General features: G+C 45.0%; 1 protein-coding gene across 1 annotated transcript in view; it reads right to left on the reverse strand.

Moving 5' to 3' along the window:
* Nucleotides 1-19,244, reverse strand: part of LOC109527750 (RNA binding protein fox-1 homolog 3-like) — a 236,164-nt gene that overhangs the window by 54,227 nt on the left and 162,693 nt on the right. The window contains 2 exon segments of the mRNA XM_019889832.1: nucleotides 5,433-5,620; nucleotides 5,623-5,665. Of these exon segments, the coding sequence (XP_019745391.1) occupies nucleotides 5,433-5,620; nucleotides 5,623-5,665 (231 nt within the window).

Below are 19,244 nucleotides of genomic sequence, written 5' to 3' on the forward strand. Positions count from 1 at the left end.
AGTGTTCTCATTTATTATTTGCGTTTTGTCCAGTTCACTAGACGTTGGCTGTGGCCCTCCCTTCTCACATGGGAGGACATTGCAGCACTTAAGGTGCTGAAGGCTTTCACATCACGCAAACAGCGGCGTATCTGAAGTTTGCTCGTAATTTGTGATAATGTGTGTTTTAAAAAAACAACAACAATGGTTTTGAATAATGGCATAATACAATAGAATGTGAAGAATGAAACCGTTTCTGCAACATTTTTTGCTTAAATTCAATAGACATTGTATAATTTGTAATAATGTGTGTTTTAAAAAAAACAACAACAATAGTTTTGAATAATGGCATAATACAATAGAATGTGAAGAATGAAACCGTTTCTGCAACATTTTTTGCTTAAATTCAATGGACATTGTCCTGCTCCTTCTGGTGTGCATGTCATGTCCACCTGTGGGCAGTATGACACAGACATACGGATATACACCAAGGTGACGGTCCTAATTGCTCAGGAAGCCGCAGTAATATTTTTCACAAACCATAAAAAAATATATATATATACACTGCCTGTGGGTATTGCAATGTTGCCTTCTTTATGTGTTGCTCCACTCTTTGTGTTGTATTCATTGTTTAGCTGGCATTGCTATTAGTTAACCCCTGTAAGTCGTTTAGCATTGTTTGTTAGCATTAAGCTAAACTGCCCTTTTCTATGACATCTGCCAAATTACCGCTTGTTGAGAAGCAACTAATTCAATAGACATTGTGCTGCTCCTTCTGGTGTGCATGTCATGTCCACCTGTGGGCAGTATGACACAGACATACGGATATACACTTAAGGTGACAGTCCTAATTGCTCAGTAAGCCGCAGTAATATTTTTCGCAGACCATAAAAAATATACTGTATATACTGCCTGTGAGTCTTGCAATGTTGCCTTCTTCATGTGTTGCTCCACTCTTTGTGTTGTATTCATTGTTTAGCTAGCATTGCTATTAGTTAGCCCCTGTAAGTCGTTTAGCATTGTTTGTTAGCATTAAGCTAAACTGCCCTTTTCTATGACATCTGCCAAATTACCGCTTGTTGAGAAGCAACTTGAGTGCACTGCCGCCAAATAGCGCTTGTATCTCAAATTTTTGCTCGCAAGTCCAAGCCAACAAATGGCCAAACGAGAGCCCGTGTCTCGAAAAACTCATAAGTTGGGTAACTCATGTCAAGACACCACTTTATAATGTACGGGATATTTGTTCATCTATCTATACGAGCAACATATAGTGAAATGCTCTTTCACTTGATAGCAGAAGGTACAATTAACCCGAGTATCTACCTGTTGCCATTCATAAAATATCCTGTATACATATACACTGTGTAAAAACTGGCATAGGTATAAGAAGTGCAATATTTTCCTTGGCACAGTGGTTGGCGATGGCTGCCCTCGAGGTCCGGTTCTGCAGGGCAGATGAGGATACGCTGAGGAATGGCGAGCCAGCCAGGGACGAAAGGAGGGAGGACTCGTTAAAACAAACGTCAGAGAACCTTCTCGCTTCTTTTTAAGTCTAAAAGTCGAAGAGCTGAACAGAGTAAAGTGGCGTCAAGGGAGCAGCAAAGAGGGGAGGTGGTGAGGTGGTGGTGGGGCGGGGAGGATGGAGAGACGGGGGGTCTCTGTTGAGAATCCGCTCCTTCAATCTGCGCTTCGGAAATCAAAAGGCGCTCGGGCTCGTGTGGCAGCGGCACCCGAAGCAAACGGGCTGCCCCTGCCATTAAAGCTCCGTGTAACAGAGCACTGTAAATCAAACCAAGCCGACAAGGCGCCATGGCTCGACGTGTTAAACTGCATCGTGAGCCGTAAAGGCGTAGACGAGAATAGTGAAAGGGATTTGTTGTTGCCAGATTTGTTTTCGGCATTAGTATTCCGAGATGGCACTAACGCCTTTTGGCGTAGTGGTAGACAGTCTGTAATTTTTTTCAGAAGACAAGAACTATTCTACGTTGCACCTTCCAAAAAAGAACACAAGCTGTTACATCGGGACGGGTGTGACGGGACATATTTTAATAATCCGAATATTCAGTTTGGAAGATAAATCTTTTGTTTCCTAAAAAGAGGACCAATTACATGGTGTTTAACTTTCCTTAAAATTTTAGGTCAGTTTTGGTAACATGATTTTATATTGTGATTTTGCAGCACAGGACTTATCCTGTGCTGATATCAACATATCCTTTCCAAAAAATAAAAGATTTCAGCTGTTTTGTTGTTTTCGTAACATATTTGTACCCGGATTTTTTTTTTTTTTGTACGGGAAATGCATCCTTTATTTTCTGAAAAACAAAATGACAAAAATTGGTGTTACACTTATCCTAAAAATCAAAAAATATTTAAGTTGTTATTTTGTGCGCCGCATTGGTCGGGGTGTAATGGCATTTATTTTGATTCTTAGCTAGCGGACGCATAGGAATTTACATAGTTTCGTTGAAGATACTGGTTTTAAAATATACATTGTTAAAGTCTCTTACGTTGTCAGTTTTACTGTAAAAATCAAGTGGGGTTGACAAATAAACAGCTTGATGCAAAGCACGCTGTGCCTCTTCTTCGGAGCACTGCAAAGCGAGCGAGTCTTTTCATTTCCTCAAAGTAATGTTATGCTAGCCGAGCATTTTCGCTTAGGAATACTTTAAAAAGGGACTTTATATGTCAAAGCGTGTTTCAATGAGTTTAAAATACAGGAGTAACTATTTAAACAATATTTATATGGTCTCGATGGCAGAATTGTGAGGGGAACTGTAATGAATCCATCGCGAGTTCACTGTAGAATGGTAGCTTTGTATTTCCGTGGCATTAAGTCATTAAGTCAAAGCACAGAATACGCTTTCATGCACACCACATGTCGAGGTAATTGCGATCCCGAAAGAGGGCAGCTAATAGCTAACGGTTCGTAGCCGGCGTGCGTGCGTGTGCGAGTGTGCGTGTGCGCGTGTGTATGTGCGCCTGACCCAGATAAGGCGGCAGCCAAGCTTCGACCTCTCTCGGCAGGTGTTTTCCCACCTTAAGAGAGACAAGAGTAGCCAGCAGGTCTTAAGGTTCTCAGCTCCATCGACGTTACTCTTCTTTCCGGACGCTTTGCTGAGCTTTAGCGGCGTGAAACGTCTCGGCTTTTATCTCCATCTTCCCACCGCCCGGGGTGAGCCGCGGGTCAAAAGTATTTCAAGTAGCGCCAATGCAAATGCAGAATTGAAACAAATTCGCAAACCTGCAAAGGAGGACTGCTTTGTGGAAAGCAGGAGCTTCGCCCGCCGCTTAAAAAGGCCAATTCCGTGGTGGCGCATACACACACAGACACACACACACACACACACACACACGCACACGCACACGCACACACACACACACACACAGTGAAAATACTGTATCCACAAATGTACAAATCACGTGGGTCAGTTTAAGAATCTCTTTTGTCACAACTCAGTAAATTTCACATTTTTTCGAAACATCTCTACGATTGGTCAATACACGTGCGACGGTCAATTTTATCATTTTAAATGTTGAAATATCCACAAATGTACAAATCACTGGTGTCAAGTTAAGAATCTCTTTTGTCACAATTTGGTAAATTTCACATTTTTCCGAAACATCTCTACGATTGGTCAATACACATGTGCGACGGTCAATTTTATCATTTTAAATGTTGAAAATGTATTATCCGAATACAGGAAGCCACGGCACCAGCAAATGCTGCGTTTTCTGGTTTCGAAGCACTTTCTCCTTAAAGAGTGATGATTTTGGATGCCACAGATATGCATAGAACTCATTCATTCCTATTCACAGTAAGTTATTTTATATTTTTCACATAAACAATTTTCACTTTAAAAATCCAGATTTTGCACCACGAACGAGCCAGACATTCTGCTAACATCAGCTCCCAGGATGTTCGATGAGTGTTCACCCGCACTTGCAGGAACGAGACCCCCCACCACCTCCACCCCCCTCCTCACACACACACGCTCACGCACACACCCATACCGTCCCCCCCCCACAACGAGAGAGATCAGGAAGCCCCTAAATCATTCATGTGGACTGCAACACCCCCGATAACGGCGCTCGGCTCTCCGGCGTGGCCGGCATTAATGCACATTTCTGCTTCTCATGCAAAAGTAAGCAGAAAATTACACACTTGGAGTCACGTGACTGCTGCAAGTACTCAAGTATGAATGCATAAAAGCGTGTTTGTGTTGCATATATTCAGCACGGTGAGGGTTCAGATCCAATGCAATGATATATATTTATACATCTTTTGTTTATTTATGAATGTTTTCAGTTGAAATCTTAATGAGGCGCAAGGTTATAAAGTGTGTATTCCATAAGACGGCTATATCAAAGAGTCGTAGGGTGAAAAATAAATATATCAATACATTTATACAAAAAAGGCCTTGGAATTGCAGAGAAACGACATTACAATGTTTTAACAATATTGAAATGGGTGCGGTGAATCGAAATGATCCTTTTTATCAGATGGTGAACAAATATTTACTTGCATATTTTTCTGGGAACTGCTTCACATCTGTGTTGCATCGACTGCAACTTTTGGGACATGTGAACTCCGTTCTAATATTTTCACTTACCGACTTTGGATATGGCAACGCAATGATCGATGCAAGGGGGAAGAAAAACGTATTTCCGCTCAAGAACTGAACTTAGATTTGGTTGCACCGGCACAGTTTCTGCTTCACATCTGTGTTGCATGGAGTCTTATGAACTGGGAAATGCTTTCTACATTTTTTTTAACTTTATACGACTCTACTTTCTCCATCAATTTAATTGTATACATAGAATTGTGTGGAGTTTGCATGTTCTCCCCGTGCCTGCGTGGGTTTTCTCCGGGTACTCTGATTTACTCCCACATTCCAAAAACATGCGTGGCGGGTTAACTCTAAATTGTCCCTAGGTGTGAGTGTGAGCGCGGATGGTTGTTCGTCTCTGTGTGCCCTGCGATTGGCTGACAACCTGTTCAGGTGTCCCCCACCTACTGCCGGAAGACTGCTGGGATAGGCTCCAGCATGCCCTGCGACCCTTGTGAGGTTAAGCGGATCAGAAAATGGATGGATGGTTTGATATGCTAACAGTACTTCTATTTTGTATTGGTGTGTTTGACTTCTTCTCCTGTCCAACAAAACATAAAACTGCTTAAGTGAATCAGTGAGTGTTGCTGTCCATTTAACTCAACATATCTAAAGCTAGCTCCGAATGGAAATTTGAGCTGGCAGCACAAAGCAAAATCAACAGGCCAAGGTACCCCCCCCCCCGACCCCCCACCAAGCCCACCCCCACACAGGTCAAATGTCAACTGTAAGGAAAAAGCGAGTGTTAAGAATGACGTGGTTAAAAGTCAAGAAAGAAGAGTGAAAGGTGTTTACTTGCTGGTGGCCAGTGGAGAAGAGTGTTTGCAGGTGCTGAGCGACACTGACCGGTACGGACGCGGGGGCGGCGATGCTGGGGGTGCTGCTGTCGGTGCCCGGCGCCGGCTCGCTGTGCGTAGGCGTGGGCGTGTACAGCGTCATGGCGTGTTCGGCCACGCGGCTTTGCCCGCTGTAGTCGGGCGTGGGGAGGGGGTGCGGCGCGGCGAACTCGGCGGGGGTGCCGGTCTGTGGGGGCAGGGCTGGGTCATGGCGTCCGGGGGGTTGGCGGCCTCTTGGTTACCCTGGGAGACAGATGGCAGAAAAATAAAAAGAAAACAAAAAAGAAAATTGAGTTAGAGCAGCCGAGGAAATTACTTGACTTACTCCCACCTCATCAGTGAAGCCAATGGAACTGGCTCTTATGTGTTTAGCGATGATGTGACTGCTCAGAAAAGCAACAGGATGAGTTCGAGCATCTCAAGCAACCTGATTATCAGCTCATATTCGTCACAAAACGCTTTGCAGTGCCGATAGACAATGACCCCCAAGCATACCGTGGAAGGAACCGCAGCGTTTTTGAAGGCAAAGAAGTGGAATGCCGTGCAAAGGCCGAAGTCAATCACCTGAAATGAATCGGATTGAACATACACTCGCTGAAGACGAAACCGAAAGGAAAAATGCCCCCAAGCAACAACAAGCAGGAAGTAAAGACAGTTGCAGTCGAGGCCCTGGCAGAGCATCTCCAGGGATGAGATCCAGCGTCTGGTCATGTTGATACGTTCCAGAGTTCAGGCTGTAATTGACTGCAAAGGATGTGCAACCAACTATAAAAAAAAAAGTGAAGGTTTGATTTCCGATTGTTCATTTCTCTCACTACGATAAAAAAGTGGTGGGAATCTGTTGTAATTCTTTCACCCTTCACCCGGTTTGGATGTAAATCTCTTCAAATTCAAGCTGAAAGTCTGCCGTTAACAAGACAAACGGGAAACGCTGGCCATTTGGAAACTATTTTGCTGCCCTCAGCTTTCGTTGTTCACTTTTTACAATGATCTTTCCGTCTTCTTCTTCAACTTGCAAACGACACTAGAGCAGGAGAAGGTCAACTGGCTGTTGTCATGCACATTTCTGCCACATCCGATCAAGTAAATATGTTCACAGCTGATTCTCGTAACCGGCCTGAAATCTATCGATCACCAGTTGCGACCATACTGTATAATTGCCCAGCCGGGCTAAGGCAGAAGTTAAGTCCTCCAATCTTGCTCTGAACAAAAACACATTCTTGCTAGTAAATAAATAATCATTTCCTGACCAATTAAATGCAATTGGATCAGTCCCCGCGGCAGTTGTGAATCACTGATTTAGCGGAGATCAAAGTGGCTGCCATTGGAGACGTGCCAACGCGATCACGGGGCATCACGGAGGCGGTGCCCCGCGTACCGACGCAACAGCAGCCGTCACGGCGCATCAGGCCTGCCGTTAGCGAGAGCCTTGATCAGCGCTAATGAACATGGAGGATGTTGTAGATCACAGCGTCCCCAAAGGATCGCAACCCCCCCTCACCCCCCTTCGCCTTCCAAGTCCACGGCGATCGTTACAAAGCACCAGAAGAAGAGGACGATCAATCCATTGATCGTCCTCTTCTGATCATTACAAACTTTGACCTCAACGCCACCGCTGATTCTTCTCCCCGATGACGCTTTACGACCTGGAATATGTCACTCAATGACTGAATGTCAACAGAACAATCACAAAATTAGTTTATATTTTGTATGGCGTTGTAGTAACAGAAATCTAAAGTATCTTTGCTTGTACCGTTGAGCTCATCAGTGCATCAGAGGTATCATGAAAGTTAAAGTCAACATTTTTTAACCTGTCTCGACAAATCTGGATGTTACTAATTCCCCAAAAGCTGGTTCATACAGTTGCTGCGGCTTCCCACATTCAGATAAATGATAATTACGCTCTTGGTTTTTTACATGATGCACAACTCTCATTTATTGCGCAATCATCTAATTGTAACATGTGTTTGTTACATATTTTCATGCATTTTTATGCTTTAGAAAATATTTATGTCTGAATTTGGGAGGCGGGGGTGGGGGGGCTTGGAACGGATTAGGACATTTATATGGAAAAAGTGTCTCTACTTACAACATTTTCAAGGAAAAAAAAATTCTTCCAGATCCGATTAATTTCATAAGTAGAGGTCACACTGTACTTGCTTTTAACTCCATGCAACAGAGATGTGAAGCAGTTCTCAGAAACGGTGCTCATTAACCGAAAACATGCTTCCCCGTGAATCATTAAATTAATATCTGAAGCACAGTTCCTGACTTGTGCTTCAGATCTGTGTTGACTGGAGTCCTTCAGTTGTGAACTAGTGGACTCCAAAAAACACGCTTACTATTATTCTTCTGTTCACAGTCGTTTGTTTTCGTGAAACCTCATTCCAGTTTAAATACATGATTTTGGGCAATGTATAAATAAAGATGTAGCGTATTGTATTGTAACGCTAACACATAGCCACTCAGCAGTGCCGGATTAAAGGGAGTGTACATGTATTTTTGGAATGCCTCGCCTTGAATTGCGAGGCGACTTGTAGCTCTTAAAGTCAATAATCTTCTCGCACCGACGCCGCAGATCGCAGCAGATGGACTGAGGTTGAGTTTTGCAAGTGCGCTTTAAGAGCCGACAAACAAGCAGACTCCAGACGAACATCATTTGCAAACATGCAGCCCGGCTCCCCGGTGCAACGCCATGATGAGCCGCGCCGGTAATGCGCTCGCGCGCCGCTTAACTGTTAGCGGGTGTGCCGTCGTTACCGTTAGCGCGTGTGCTAACGAGCTGCCGGAGCGGACATCCAACTGTGAGAAGGTGGAACAATAATGGCAGATTCCAATAACAAGCAGGCGCAATTTAAAGAAAGGCACACCGGACGTAACTCTTTGGGCTAAGCGAGAAACTGGCAGGCGAGCAGCTTTATGAGGGCAGGAAAAAAAAAATAACGGGAGGAGTTGGCCTGCTTTACAAGGCGAGTGGGGACGGCGAGGCGGGAGATAAACGTGTTTTATTCCTCGCTGCAGCCCGGCCAGTCAGGGAAGGTGCGTTAGTTTTAATGAGCGCGTGGAGGAATGCTACGCTGTAAATGTAGTGGAAATAATTTCACGCAGACGTGTCGGCAAACAAAAGGCAGTTGGAAAAAAAGCCCGCATTCGGCCAATTAAGGCGGCACTCCATTATGGAAATGAAAGGAGGGAAGCCTTGAGAGGTTGAAGCTACCATGCAGCCTGGCCCTTCACACCGCCCTTCCTACCACTCTCTCTTAATGCGGTAACTTTTTTTTTTTTTTAATCTACCCCTGCGCTCTACTTTGCCGCTCCCTCCAGTCATTGCGTTATATAACACGCCTTCCTCATTTGAAGGAAGCTCTTGATGTTGGCAAATTTCCCGACTTGTTCTTTTCTTCAAGCACAAAAGTCGTCGGAAAAAAAGGATATCCGGCTCCGCTGGTCTGACAGCTGCTGGATTTTAAAGCAGCTTCATCATCCTCCTCATCAACAACAATAAAGAGGGCCAAGAAACAAAAAGCTCAGCAGCACAAAAAAATCCAAAACAAGAACAGATCTACAGTATTGGCCCGAATATAAGACGGCTCTGATTATAAGACGACCCCCTCTTTTTCAAGACTAAAGTTTGAAAAAATACTTTTTGAACGTGAAATTAATTTTTGTACAGAAAATAATTTCAGTATATCTGAAAGAAATGATTCGAACAATATATTTGAGAGAAAAAGCATGTTATTTTGCCTCATTCAAATCTTAATATCTGAACATTCAAATATGTAAACTAAAGTGCAATCACATTCGTAAATGAATGGCTTCTGGTTTTTGAAATGTAAATTACATCATAACTTCTCCTCAGCTGCCGGTTAACCTGGCCGATCTTCGACCCACTTTTGTCCAGATTGTCGCTACGTTTCTCCATTTTCTGTTATCTCTTCTATTATTGTCTTCTCTTTTCTTTCTTACCGCTATTTTTTATTTTTCTTCTTCGTGCTACCGCTATTTTTATTTTTATTCTTCGTGACAGGGGTTCACTTTGGCTTGGGGAGTCAAGTTCAGCATTCGCTTCAATGATATCTGGCGCCATCTAGCGTCGTGAATGGGTATAACGTCTAGACCCCGAATATAAGACGACCCCCACTTTTTCAGTCTTATTTCAATGCAAAAAAACACCGTCTTATATTCGGGCCAATACGGTAATAGTCACGTGCTGTGGTCTACCAAACGGATCCTGGCTCAAGCCAAAGCAAGAAATGCATGGTCAAGGGAAAACACCCACCCAAAGGGCAGACAGAATCAAAGACGTATCATTTGAGGCCTATGTTGACATCTGTAGCGCTCTTAAAACCACACCAAATTTGAACGGGATCCGTATAGGACTGTGACCTGAGTACCACGGACAAGAAATCTTGAGAGAGGTGGACACGGCGGAAGGACGACTATCAAACTGTCGTATCCCCCGGTGGGGTAAAATAATTGTCAAGGTCTAGGACATGCTGAAAGGATAATTTCTCACAGTCAGGCTGCTAGAAGTGGATCAAGTCCAGACAATGGGGAGCCTGGGTTTCCTCGCAAGCTGGACCCAGATATGCAAAGGATAATGTATGGTGGCCATAGCAGCAGAAGCAGGAGCATCACACCCTCGAGGAGGGTGGGGCGAGGTTTCCACATCCAAACTTTTCCCGCAGTTACCATTATCCCCTTGACACCTTGACGACTTTTTTACCGCAGTGACTTGCTTTGAAAACATTAAAGATCGAGACTTATGACTTGCGCATACAGTATACCTTACTCCCACATCTGGCCTTCACAGTTTCATAGTTGTGTGTTGCGCGTGTTTGACTAAACCAACGACTGGTGTGGGATGGGGACAGAAAATAAACGTGCACTGAGAGAGTGCCGGGGATGGCCTTAGCCCGCAGCTTTCCTTTGAATCGGACCCGCGAAGCGAAAACAACCACTTGGAGAAGGAGAAAGAAGAGGAGGAACGCCACTCAAGCAGCTCGGCAGCGACTCTTTAAGAGGGCAGCGAGGCGAAAGTGGCGAGGAGGAAAAAAAAAGGGGGGGGAGAGGGCGCGCAGGGCTTGTTAGCTAGACACAAAGTAGGCGCGGGCTCTCGTGTGATCTTGGCTGTCCTCTGACGTACATGACAAACGAGTCACCCGACTGGAAGAAGTAGAAGGAGGCCGGTGGAATCAGACACGGGGAGTTGCGCTCATTCTCACAGTAGTCTCGAGATAATCGTGAGCGCTGAAAACGATAGCGGCACATCTTCCCCTGGATTGCTGCTTGTAAAGCCCCAACTAGGCAACTCATAAAAACATGGACAAACATCCACACCACCTGAGTTGTTCAGCCTTAGAGACACACGTGCGCTTGAAACCCGCCAGTGTACGTCCCTCCTCCAAGGCTCACCACACAAACGTGGCCTCCGGTATGAGCAAGTGTCGCTTTTATTGATCTTGGACGAGGAGCAGCACCGGCCGGCGTCTCCTCGGCACGCGGCCGGTGTCAAATTGGATTGGGAAGTGTCACTTAAGGAGATCACTTGCCGAGTGGACTTTTTGTTCTTCGCAAAAGCCACCACAAAGGTCAGGTGGGCCCCGGGAGTGACTCGCGGCGAGTTTCCGCCGGTCGCTAACCCCCAGGTGTCTGCGCTAAAGGCTCGTCTATCTCTGCAGGTGCGAGCGCTTGGCCGCCCGCCAGCCATCGGTGATCCTCTTTAGCGGCGTCGGGAGGCCAAGAGGAGACGGGCGGCGCAAATAGAGAAGCTCTTAGGAGGAACTCATATCGGCAGAGTGCAGCTCTGACTCATGCGTGCGGCGGCGGGTCAGCGGCGAAGGCAAAATACAGCGGGCGACTAATTGCGCCGCTTTGGATCCGGAGGGAAATCACTCAAATGGGAGTGCGCTGATCAATCTGCGCTGCTGCGGCAGGCGGGAAGGCAGGAGGGAAGGTGGTAAGGGGAGGCGGGGAGGGGGGCTGCTGATGGAGTGGGCAGCTTTATGGCTCCGGCTCCGCATTTCTCAGCAGAGCTTCTTTTGCCTGCTGCGCAGGAAGTGCTGCCGCAGATCGCATCTACCTCACACAGATCTCCGCCTGTACTTAATGGCCAAAGCGGCCTGCACCGACAAAGTCTTTGAACAGGAACTTGAGTTTTGTGGATGCGCTGGTTTATCATCAGATATGCTGTCAGAATGTGTCAAAGAAGCCAGGCGGGTTTGATTGGTTGTTCGCCAACAAGATTTTGACGGGGGTCGGATTATTGACGGTTAGTGACGGGGTGGGTATTGAATCTCAAGCGCAGTCCGTGTGGGGCTCCCACATAACTCGGTTGTTCCATTCCAAAGCTTTCTTTGCCAATTCAGATAGAGAATCACAGTGGGCAGCACTGTTGGGTCAGCGTGGTTGATAGTTCGATGCTTCCAATGTATTTAATCCCTTTATAGGGTCTTGGGTGTAGTTCGTGGGGGCCTCAGACTGGCTCCAACTTAACTCAACCCCTGTTTGTTTCCTTTACGGGTCCAAAACTGCCAGGCTGATAATTGCAAGTTGATGGTGCGGGCAGCTTTGCATCTATTTCATGCATATCTATTTAGAATTTATGTAACAGTCAAGCCGACATGCGCTAGGAAAGCATTGTTACTCGAGTTTATTTTTAATGGATGCAGTGTAGGACTTTGTCGATGAGGGAGAAGGGGGGTGGGGTGGGGGGGGGTGATCAGTTCAACGAAATTCAGTAGAGGGTCTGTTGGGTGGTTTACAGAGGACTGATTGCAGGGCACAAAGTTGTCGACAGAGCGGATATCTAATCTCGTAATGGGGACTCGGATATGGTCCGAGGGGGCTCCCACAGGCTCCCACGTAACCCGAAGCCGGATTGTTGGTCTCCAAAGTGTTGTCTCCAAACCAGTCAGGGCGATCGAACAGTCAGTTTTACCGTTCTGCAGACTGCACATACGACCACAGGGTGGCGTGAGGCCGCAAAGCGTGAGCTTTACGGGAGATTGGGGTTTCATCAGATGCACTCAGAATTTGTCGATGGTGTAAGAGTTTTTTTCCGCAGGGTGGTGGGTGAACTTGTGAGGTGGTGGAGTCGGGTGGTTGTCAAGCGGAACATAATGGGATACAGTGTACCGTACATTTCAAAGCAAGCGTCAGTTGACTGATGGTCAGTGGAATCATTTCTGACACCTGAATCTGACAACAGAGTATGTTCTGAAATTGTGATTGGGACTCGGGCACCTTTTGCAGGGGCTCCCTATTGACTCCTACCAACGTTTTTTTTTTTTTTTTTTTTTTCTTCGAAGTGTTGTTTCCTCAGGAAGCCCGAACCTGCCAGACCGAGTGTGTGGTTGACGCAACGCGAGTGCAATTCGAACGGCGAGAAAAGCATCTTTGTGTTTTGCGCAGCGAGTCGTTGCAGCGAGGAGTCAGTGGCTGATTCCACAGGCAAGCGGCGTTTATTCCGTCTCAAATAAAGACGCTCAGGCCCGTTGTAATTAGGCAGGCCGCGTGATCCTACCGCAACTCGCCCCTTGATAGTCACCAGAGGCGGTGGCTAATTACTAACACCGCCGTTCCAAGGTGAGCCGGGACTTGAGTGGTAGTAAACAACAACAGAACACCTCGGGCGGAGGCTCTCCCTTCTCTCCCTCAACCGCCAATTACAGCCCGGCGGGAAAGAGAGAAGCGCAAGAAAAAAAAAAACAAAAAAAACAATTTGATGCAAATTCACAGCAGCGAGGAAGGCGCGAGGCTTCCGGCGAGCGTTCACGCTCGGCGGAGGAGCCCGTTATTGTTTGGTCTCACATTTCCTGCCTTCAAAAAAAAAAAAAAAAAAAAAAAAAGTCCCATCTTTCCATTTTCCACCTCATTTGTGTAGAAATCAATTCACGAGAAGAAACGCTGCCTGTCTTTTCAGTCAATTTAGGCCGCCGCTTGCACCGCCGCCGCCCTTCTCCTCGGGGCTTAATCGTTTTCACGTGTCACACGCGCTCCATCCCCTCTAACCTGATTTGTCCTCGTTATGGCGAGCACTTATTTGCGCGCCGGCCTCGGACGGAGAGGTATGAGAAAGAGTTCATTTTCTCCCATCCCTTGCTGATTTCTTCATTACATGGCTCGCACGGAGACGCGAGAGGCACTCTTAGCGGCGGGCCCTCGCCGCTTAATAAAGACTGGATCACTTTGAACCCGCGTGACACACGTAATGAAGGCCCGATGCATCACAGGAGGGCGGGGGGCGGGGGGCGGGGGGGGTGAAGTGGTGCATAATGAAATGAAACAAATACGTAAATAAGGCTGCCGACCTTGTGAGGAAGCCATCAGTTCCACACCATCGGACCGCCGCAGCCCGAAGAGCCGATAATTGTCTCTTTTGTTGCGTAGTGTATATTTACATCTGGGACTAATTAGCGCAGAGCCGGTGTCAACATCTTAGCCAACATGCAGCTCATTGTTTTTATTATTATTATTAGACACAATGCAGCTTCCTGTCACACTGAGAATCTTTTATTTACTTTTTGGAAGAAAAAAAATGAACTTATGCGCTTATGGGAAAACTGCTCACGATCAAGTACAGACGAAGAGAATTTCTTCTCTTTTACGTTAGCCTTGAAATTAATCGTTTTCCATTGAGTGACATGGCAAAAAAATTTCACAATTTAGCATCACCTGTTTGTCGAGGGTACCCACGTCCGATAAGGGCTCATTTCCAGTCTTGATCCACACATTGGCACAATATCGTGTTATCGGAGAAACTAGTGTAGCTCATCGATTCTTTTGTTGTAGTACTGACGTCTGATATTTATGAAAGAAAACACAGTGAGATATTGGGTGGGAATTTTGCTTATTGTGACTAGCATTCCCAAGTTACAACCGATCGGATAGTTGATGTTCCAAAATCTTTCTTGGAAATCAGTTTAATGGATAAACATTGAGAATGGAATGACCGTCCTGGCTTAATACAAATGACCCAAAAAGGCAACAAGTGTCTGATTGTCCTGGTAAGATTATGTAGGAAGCCCCTGAAATTCAATTATATTCACCAGGGAACACAAGTTGGGACCCCAAAAAAGTGATTGTAACAGTAGTACCCCCAAAATGCTGTGGACGATCAGAAATGTGGAAATTGCCCACTACTGATGATCTGACATGCTCTTCACCCTATATGGAAAATGAGAAAGCATTATGCTAATTTAGAGCCTCTAACTTTGGCAAGAATCTTCTGAAACATTTATTTATGAAAAATCCGACACTTTGGAAAACTTCCTTAATGAGATCAGTTTGCAAATTTATCAAAAGTAAAACTTGCACTTATGAAAAACCGGCAACATGAAATGACATGGTTGTTTTGTTTGTCACCGTCATTTGTCAAGTTATTTATTCGCCACGCGGGATTCCTGACATGACATTCAGTGACCGCAATGACAATTGAATGAGGGTGACACCCCCATCCCACCCAGCCACGCAACACGGCCGCCGCCAAGGTGGGCATCCAGGATGGAGAACAGGTGCGACGATTCGTCATTCCTAACTGTTGCGAGATGGGCGGTATTTTTTTCCTTGCGCTACTTGAAGCGCATCTAATCAGATCTTAATTCCACTTATGAAGATCAGGGAGATAACTTTTGATTCATCATGATGGTTTAATCACTGTCACTGCGCTCTCTCCCACTCGCCCGTCTTCCTCTTGTTTCCACCTCGAGCTGAGAGATGGACGGGAAAGACGGGGAGAAGATATTAACAATATTAATGACCCGTGGTCCTCGTCTCCTTAATGAGAAGGGTTATTAACCGTGATTATCCGTGATGGAGCGCCGGTAATTCCCTGAAAGCTCGGGGAAAACTGGCCCGTAAATCGCCCCGTCTTGACGATCTGACGGCGCGGGAAGAGGCGGTAGAGCGCGGTGAGACGCCGGAAGGATGCGGAGGAGGAGGAAGTGAGCACATCAACCAAACTCTGGGGGCTAACGAGCGAGCTAACGCAATGACACTGCTGGAATGCTGAGGCGGCACTCCTGCACGCCCACCCACCGACGCTGCAATTATCGGAAAGAGGAGCAGGATGACTGAGTCCATGGAGTGGAGAGGGACAGGTTGTCTGCTGAGTCAAACACTTGTCCTGTCCTGTCCCATCTGCAATTTATTGTGTCCATACCACAATCCGGTTGCTATGCAGTCCTGTCCTGTTTGCTAGTCTGCATACTTAACAGAGCCTTTTCCACTACCTCTGTCCAATCCACTCCACCAGTTGTTATGGCCCTATCCCAAACTGGTAGCACAACTGGCTCACTACTTTTGTCCTATCCCATTTCATTTTCTACTCCTGTTCCTACCACAGATACACACTGTGGAGGCATAGCCTGGCTCACCATCTTAGTCCTGTCCGGTACTGACTACAGTCTCATCTTAGCTGCTAGTCTTCATGTCCCTACGACACACTGAAGGCATTTCCTGGATCACTGTCCTAGCCCTGTCCAATACTGTCCTGTCCCATTCACTACTTGGAAAGGCTTTCTGGTGACCCCATTCCTGTCCTGACGTATCCTATTTCCAACACGGGGCATTCCTACCACATTTGTCTCTGGCTCTCTTACTTAATCCTGTCCTATTTGGTACTCACACATCACTACCACACACCAGTTAGTACTGACCTGTCCTGTCTCATCCCATTTGTAATTCATCACATGCCTATGGAACTTTGGAAGTACTGCCTTGGTCACTTCCCTGCTCATTACCCCTGTGTTGTCCTGTCCAACACCGTCAAACTCTGCCTGCCTCACCGTCCCAGTCCGCTTCTGTCCTATCCTAGTCGTTGTGTCCTGACTCCACTGGTGGTGCCTTGCTCACTTGACCAGTCTTGTCTTATCCTGTTTGCTAATATACCTCGCAGGGTGTAGCACTGCCTGATTCACTATCCCTGTCCTGTCCCATTATCTATTGTCATCATCATTAATTCATTAATTGAACTGTGTTTCTTTTCTCTTCTTTCTACCCACAATCTTGCTGCTGAAGGCTGTAAATTTCCCCAGTGTGGGACAAATAAAGGATATCTAATCTAATCTAATCTAATCTAATCTAATTATTCTGGCTCCTGAAGAGCCATATATGATTTGTTTTCTGTTCCTGTAGTTACGGAGATGCTTTATTTTGTAAAGTACATTTATCGTGAAATGCAGTACAGAGAAGCTATGCGAGATAGACTGCAGCTTCGTGTTCTGAGCCCACAACAGCCTGTACGTTGTAAATATTATTCAATAGTATTAATTAATTAGTGGGGTTTGTTCAGTGTGAATTTACATTTCGAAACACAAATATTTGTTTATGATTATCATTTAAGCTAGCGATTAGCGCATTAGCTTGTGAATATTAGCATGCTAGCTTAGTCACCTGGTCGTCAAGTAGCAGACAAGTGGGGCACATTGTTTTGTCATGTTTTATTTTGCAAGAGCATGCAAGTTAGCATGTAAGAAGGAATTGTCTGTCTGTCTGGTGGCAGCTGGGACGTGGCAAGGGCAGAACAATCATAATCGCATACTGTTATGCCGTTGCTGTTTCTGACGGAGGAAAACAGGAAGCCCGTGCGTAAAAGTCAGGAGCAGCAAGACGTACAACTCCTGACTGGAAGTTACAGCAGCGATGATGCTAACGGGCCCATTTGCTCGTTAGACGCTGGCCTTAAAAGCATCTTTGGGAGTTTAGGCAACTCCTGCCTCCTTTTCTTCCTCCCTCTCCTGCATTTTTGGAGATGACACTGTATCACGGCAACACCTGCCGGGCCCATTGCAGATAATAATCCCGTTCCGACATGCCGCCGCAGCGCTCACAGCGGCCAAATTGGATTGTTTGCATTAGCGGCCCGCTGAGCGCAGCTCGCTCGCGCTTCCTCGCTCTCTCTCTTTCTCTCGCTGTGCTGCTCTCTCGCTCACTCTCCTGCCTCGGGGGCTTTATTAGATTCAAGCGCTCCTTCATAAACAAGCGCTCCTTGTGGCAAAAAGGGTAAACAAGAAAAGAGGAATCAGCTAAATGCGGACAGGCCGGCGCTTTGTGGACACGCTCCATTTATTTCCTCCAATCAAAGGCCTTTAATTGGATTGAGGGCCGGCACCTGCTTTACACGCCGTCGACCACGCCATTGATGTATGTGCGTGTGTGTGTGTGTGTAATGGGAGTGGTTAAGAGGATGTCTCACACTCCCCCCATTTTATGTATTTATTTTTTTTCCTAAGATCAATTTCAGATCAATAACAGGAATCGTCAGTCCCCCCCTGTGGATTTTCAAATGAATATTTTACACTTTAACATGTTTTTCCTGAAGTTTGCTGTTCAAAGGGTTGAAAAAAAAAACCTTGTTAGATTTTCTTTGGAACACTGCAATCACTATAAAATGTTTAATATGTATTTTATGGAGTGTAGTCTCCATAAAATACGGCAACATTTAGTGGTGCTATTCGGTGACACAGAGGTCTTAAATTCAATCAAAGTGGTCGTCTTAAAAAGTCTTCAATTTGGTCTCTTGAAATCTGCGCCCGCTGCAATATTTGATACAAACTCTCTTGTGCTGAAAAGCAATTACTGCATTTTCTTTAGTTATTTTTGTAATTGCTTTACTGATTCAAATGACCTTTATACAACATAACTGCAAATATCCTGTTGTGTTTATTCATTCATTATTATTTGAGTCATTTTTAAAGTAAAAAAAGAATACTGCAGGCATCCTAGATTTATGTATTTTCCATGCAATTATTTTTAGACTGTGGCTAAACTAATATTTTGCACAAAGTTAAATAGGCAGATCATTTTCTTTTCTTTTAACATCAACTTTCAAAAAAGAATATGAAAAAACCTTGCAGATAGCCCTGAATATTTTGCATGAAGACAGAAATTTTTTTATTCAATGTATGTTTTTTAAAAATATTTTTATAATAAGCTTTTTTTTTACATATCTACTACGATTTGAAAACAAACTGGGAAAAAAAGCAGGCACCATGAAATATTTTTCACAAACTCAAACACACTTTTTTATTCAAATAACAATAATAAAATCCTGCAATTGTAGAATATTTTTTAAAATGGATTTTTCATATCTTAAATAAAAAAAACATGTTTTTAATTCAATTTAATAAAATAAGATACACCTGCACATACCCAGGATTATTTTGCATGAACTCACCTTGGCAGGCAGGCAGCATGTTTATTTTATGGTATATCTTTTTTTTTTAAGACTTTCAGGCACCTGGAAATAATTTAAACAACTTCACCTCAGGAGAGTATTACAAAGTAATGACCTCAAACATGATCTAAAATATTTTACACACTTTCTGAAAAAGATTGTCTTTTAAATTTAAAACAGACACCTTGAAATATTTATCACAAACTCATACCAGAAAAATCTTTGTGTCTTGTATTTTTTAATAAGAAATATAAATAAGAAAAACAAAAATCCTGCAGCTACATTAGATTTTTAGGTATTTTTCTCACTTAAAAAAAATTGTAATAATTTAAAAACAAATGGCACATACCCTTTAATATTCTACAGCATGTCATATAGGCTCAGCTAGCTTTCATTTAAACATCGCGAGCGTTTCTACAGTAGCACTCTCACGCGGCTTTAGGGTTCCATCACTTGTAAGATGAGCGTAAAGCTGCAGTTCACTCCGGAATACAAATGCCCAGCAGGTGGATAAAAGCCAATGAGAAAAATATGAAGCGCGGCCACCGCACACAAAAGCGCGCGTGGCGATACGAAGATGCGAGATGCATCAGGCCGCCTCTCGACAGAGCCTTTAGGACGGCACCAAGGCGGGAAGGGGGGTGG

The sequence above is a fragment of the Hippocampus comes genome, unplaced genomic scaffold (genome assembly GCF_001891065.2).
Source record: "Hippocampus comes isolate QL1 unplaced genomic scaffold, H_comes_QL1_v1.1 scaffold326, whole genome shotgun sequence".
NCBI classification, from domain to species: Eukaryota; Metazoa; Chordata; class Actinopteri; order Syngnathiformes; family Syngnathidae; genus Hippocampus; species Hippocampus comes.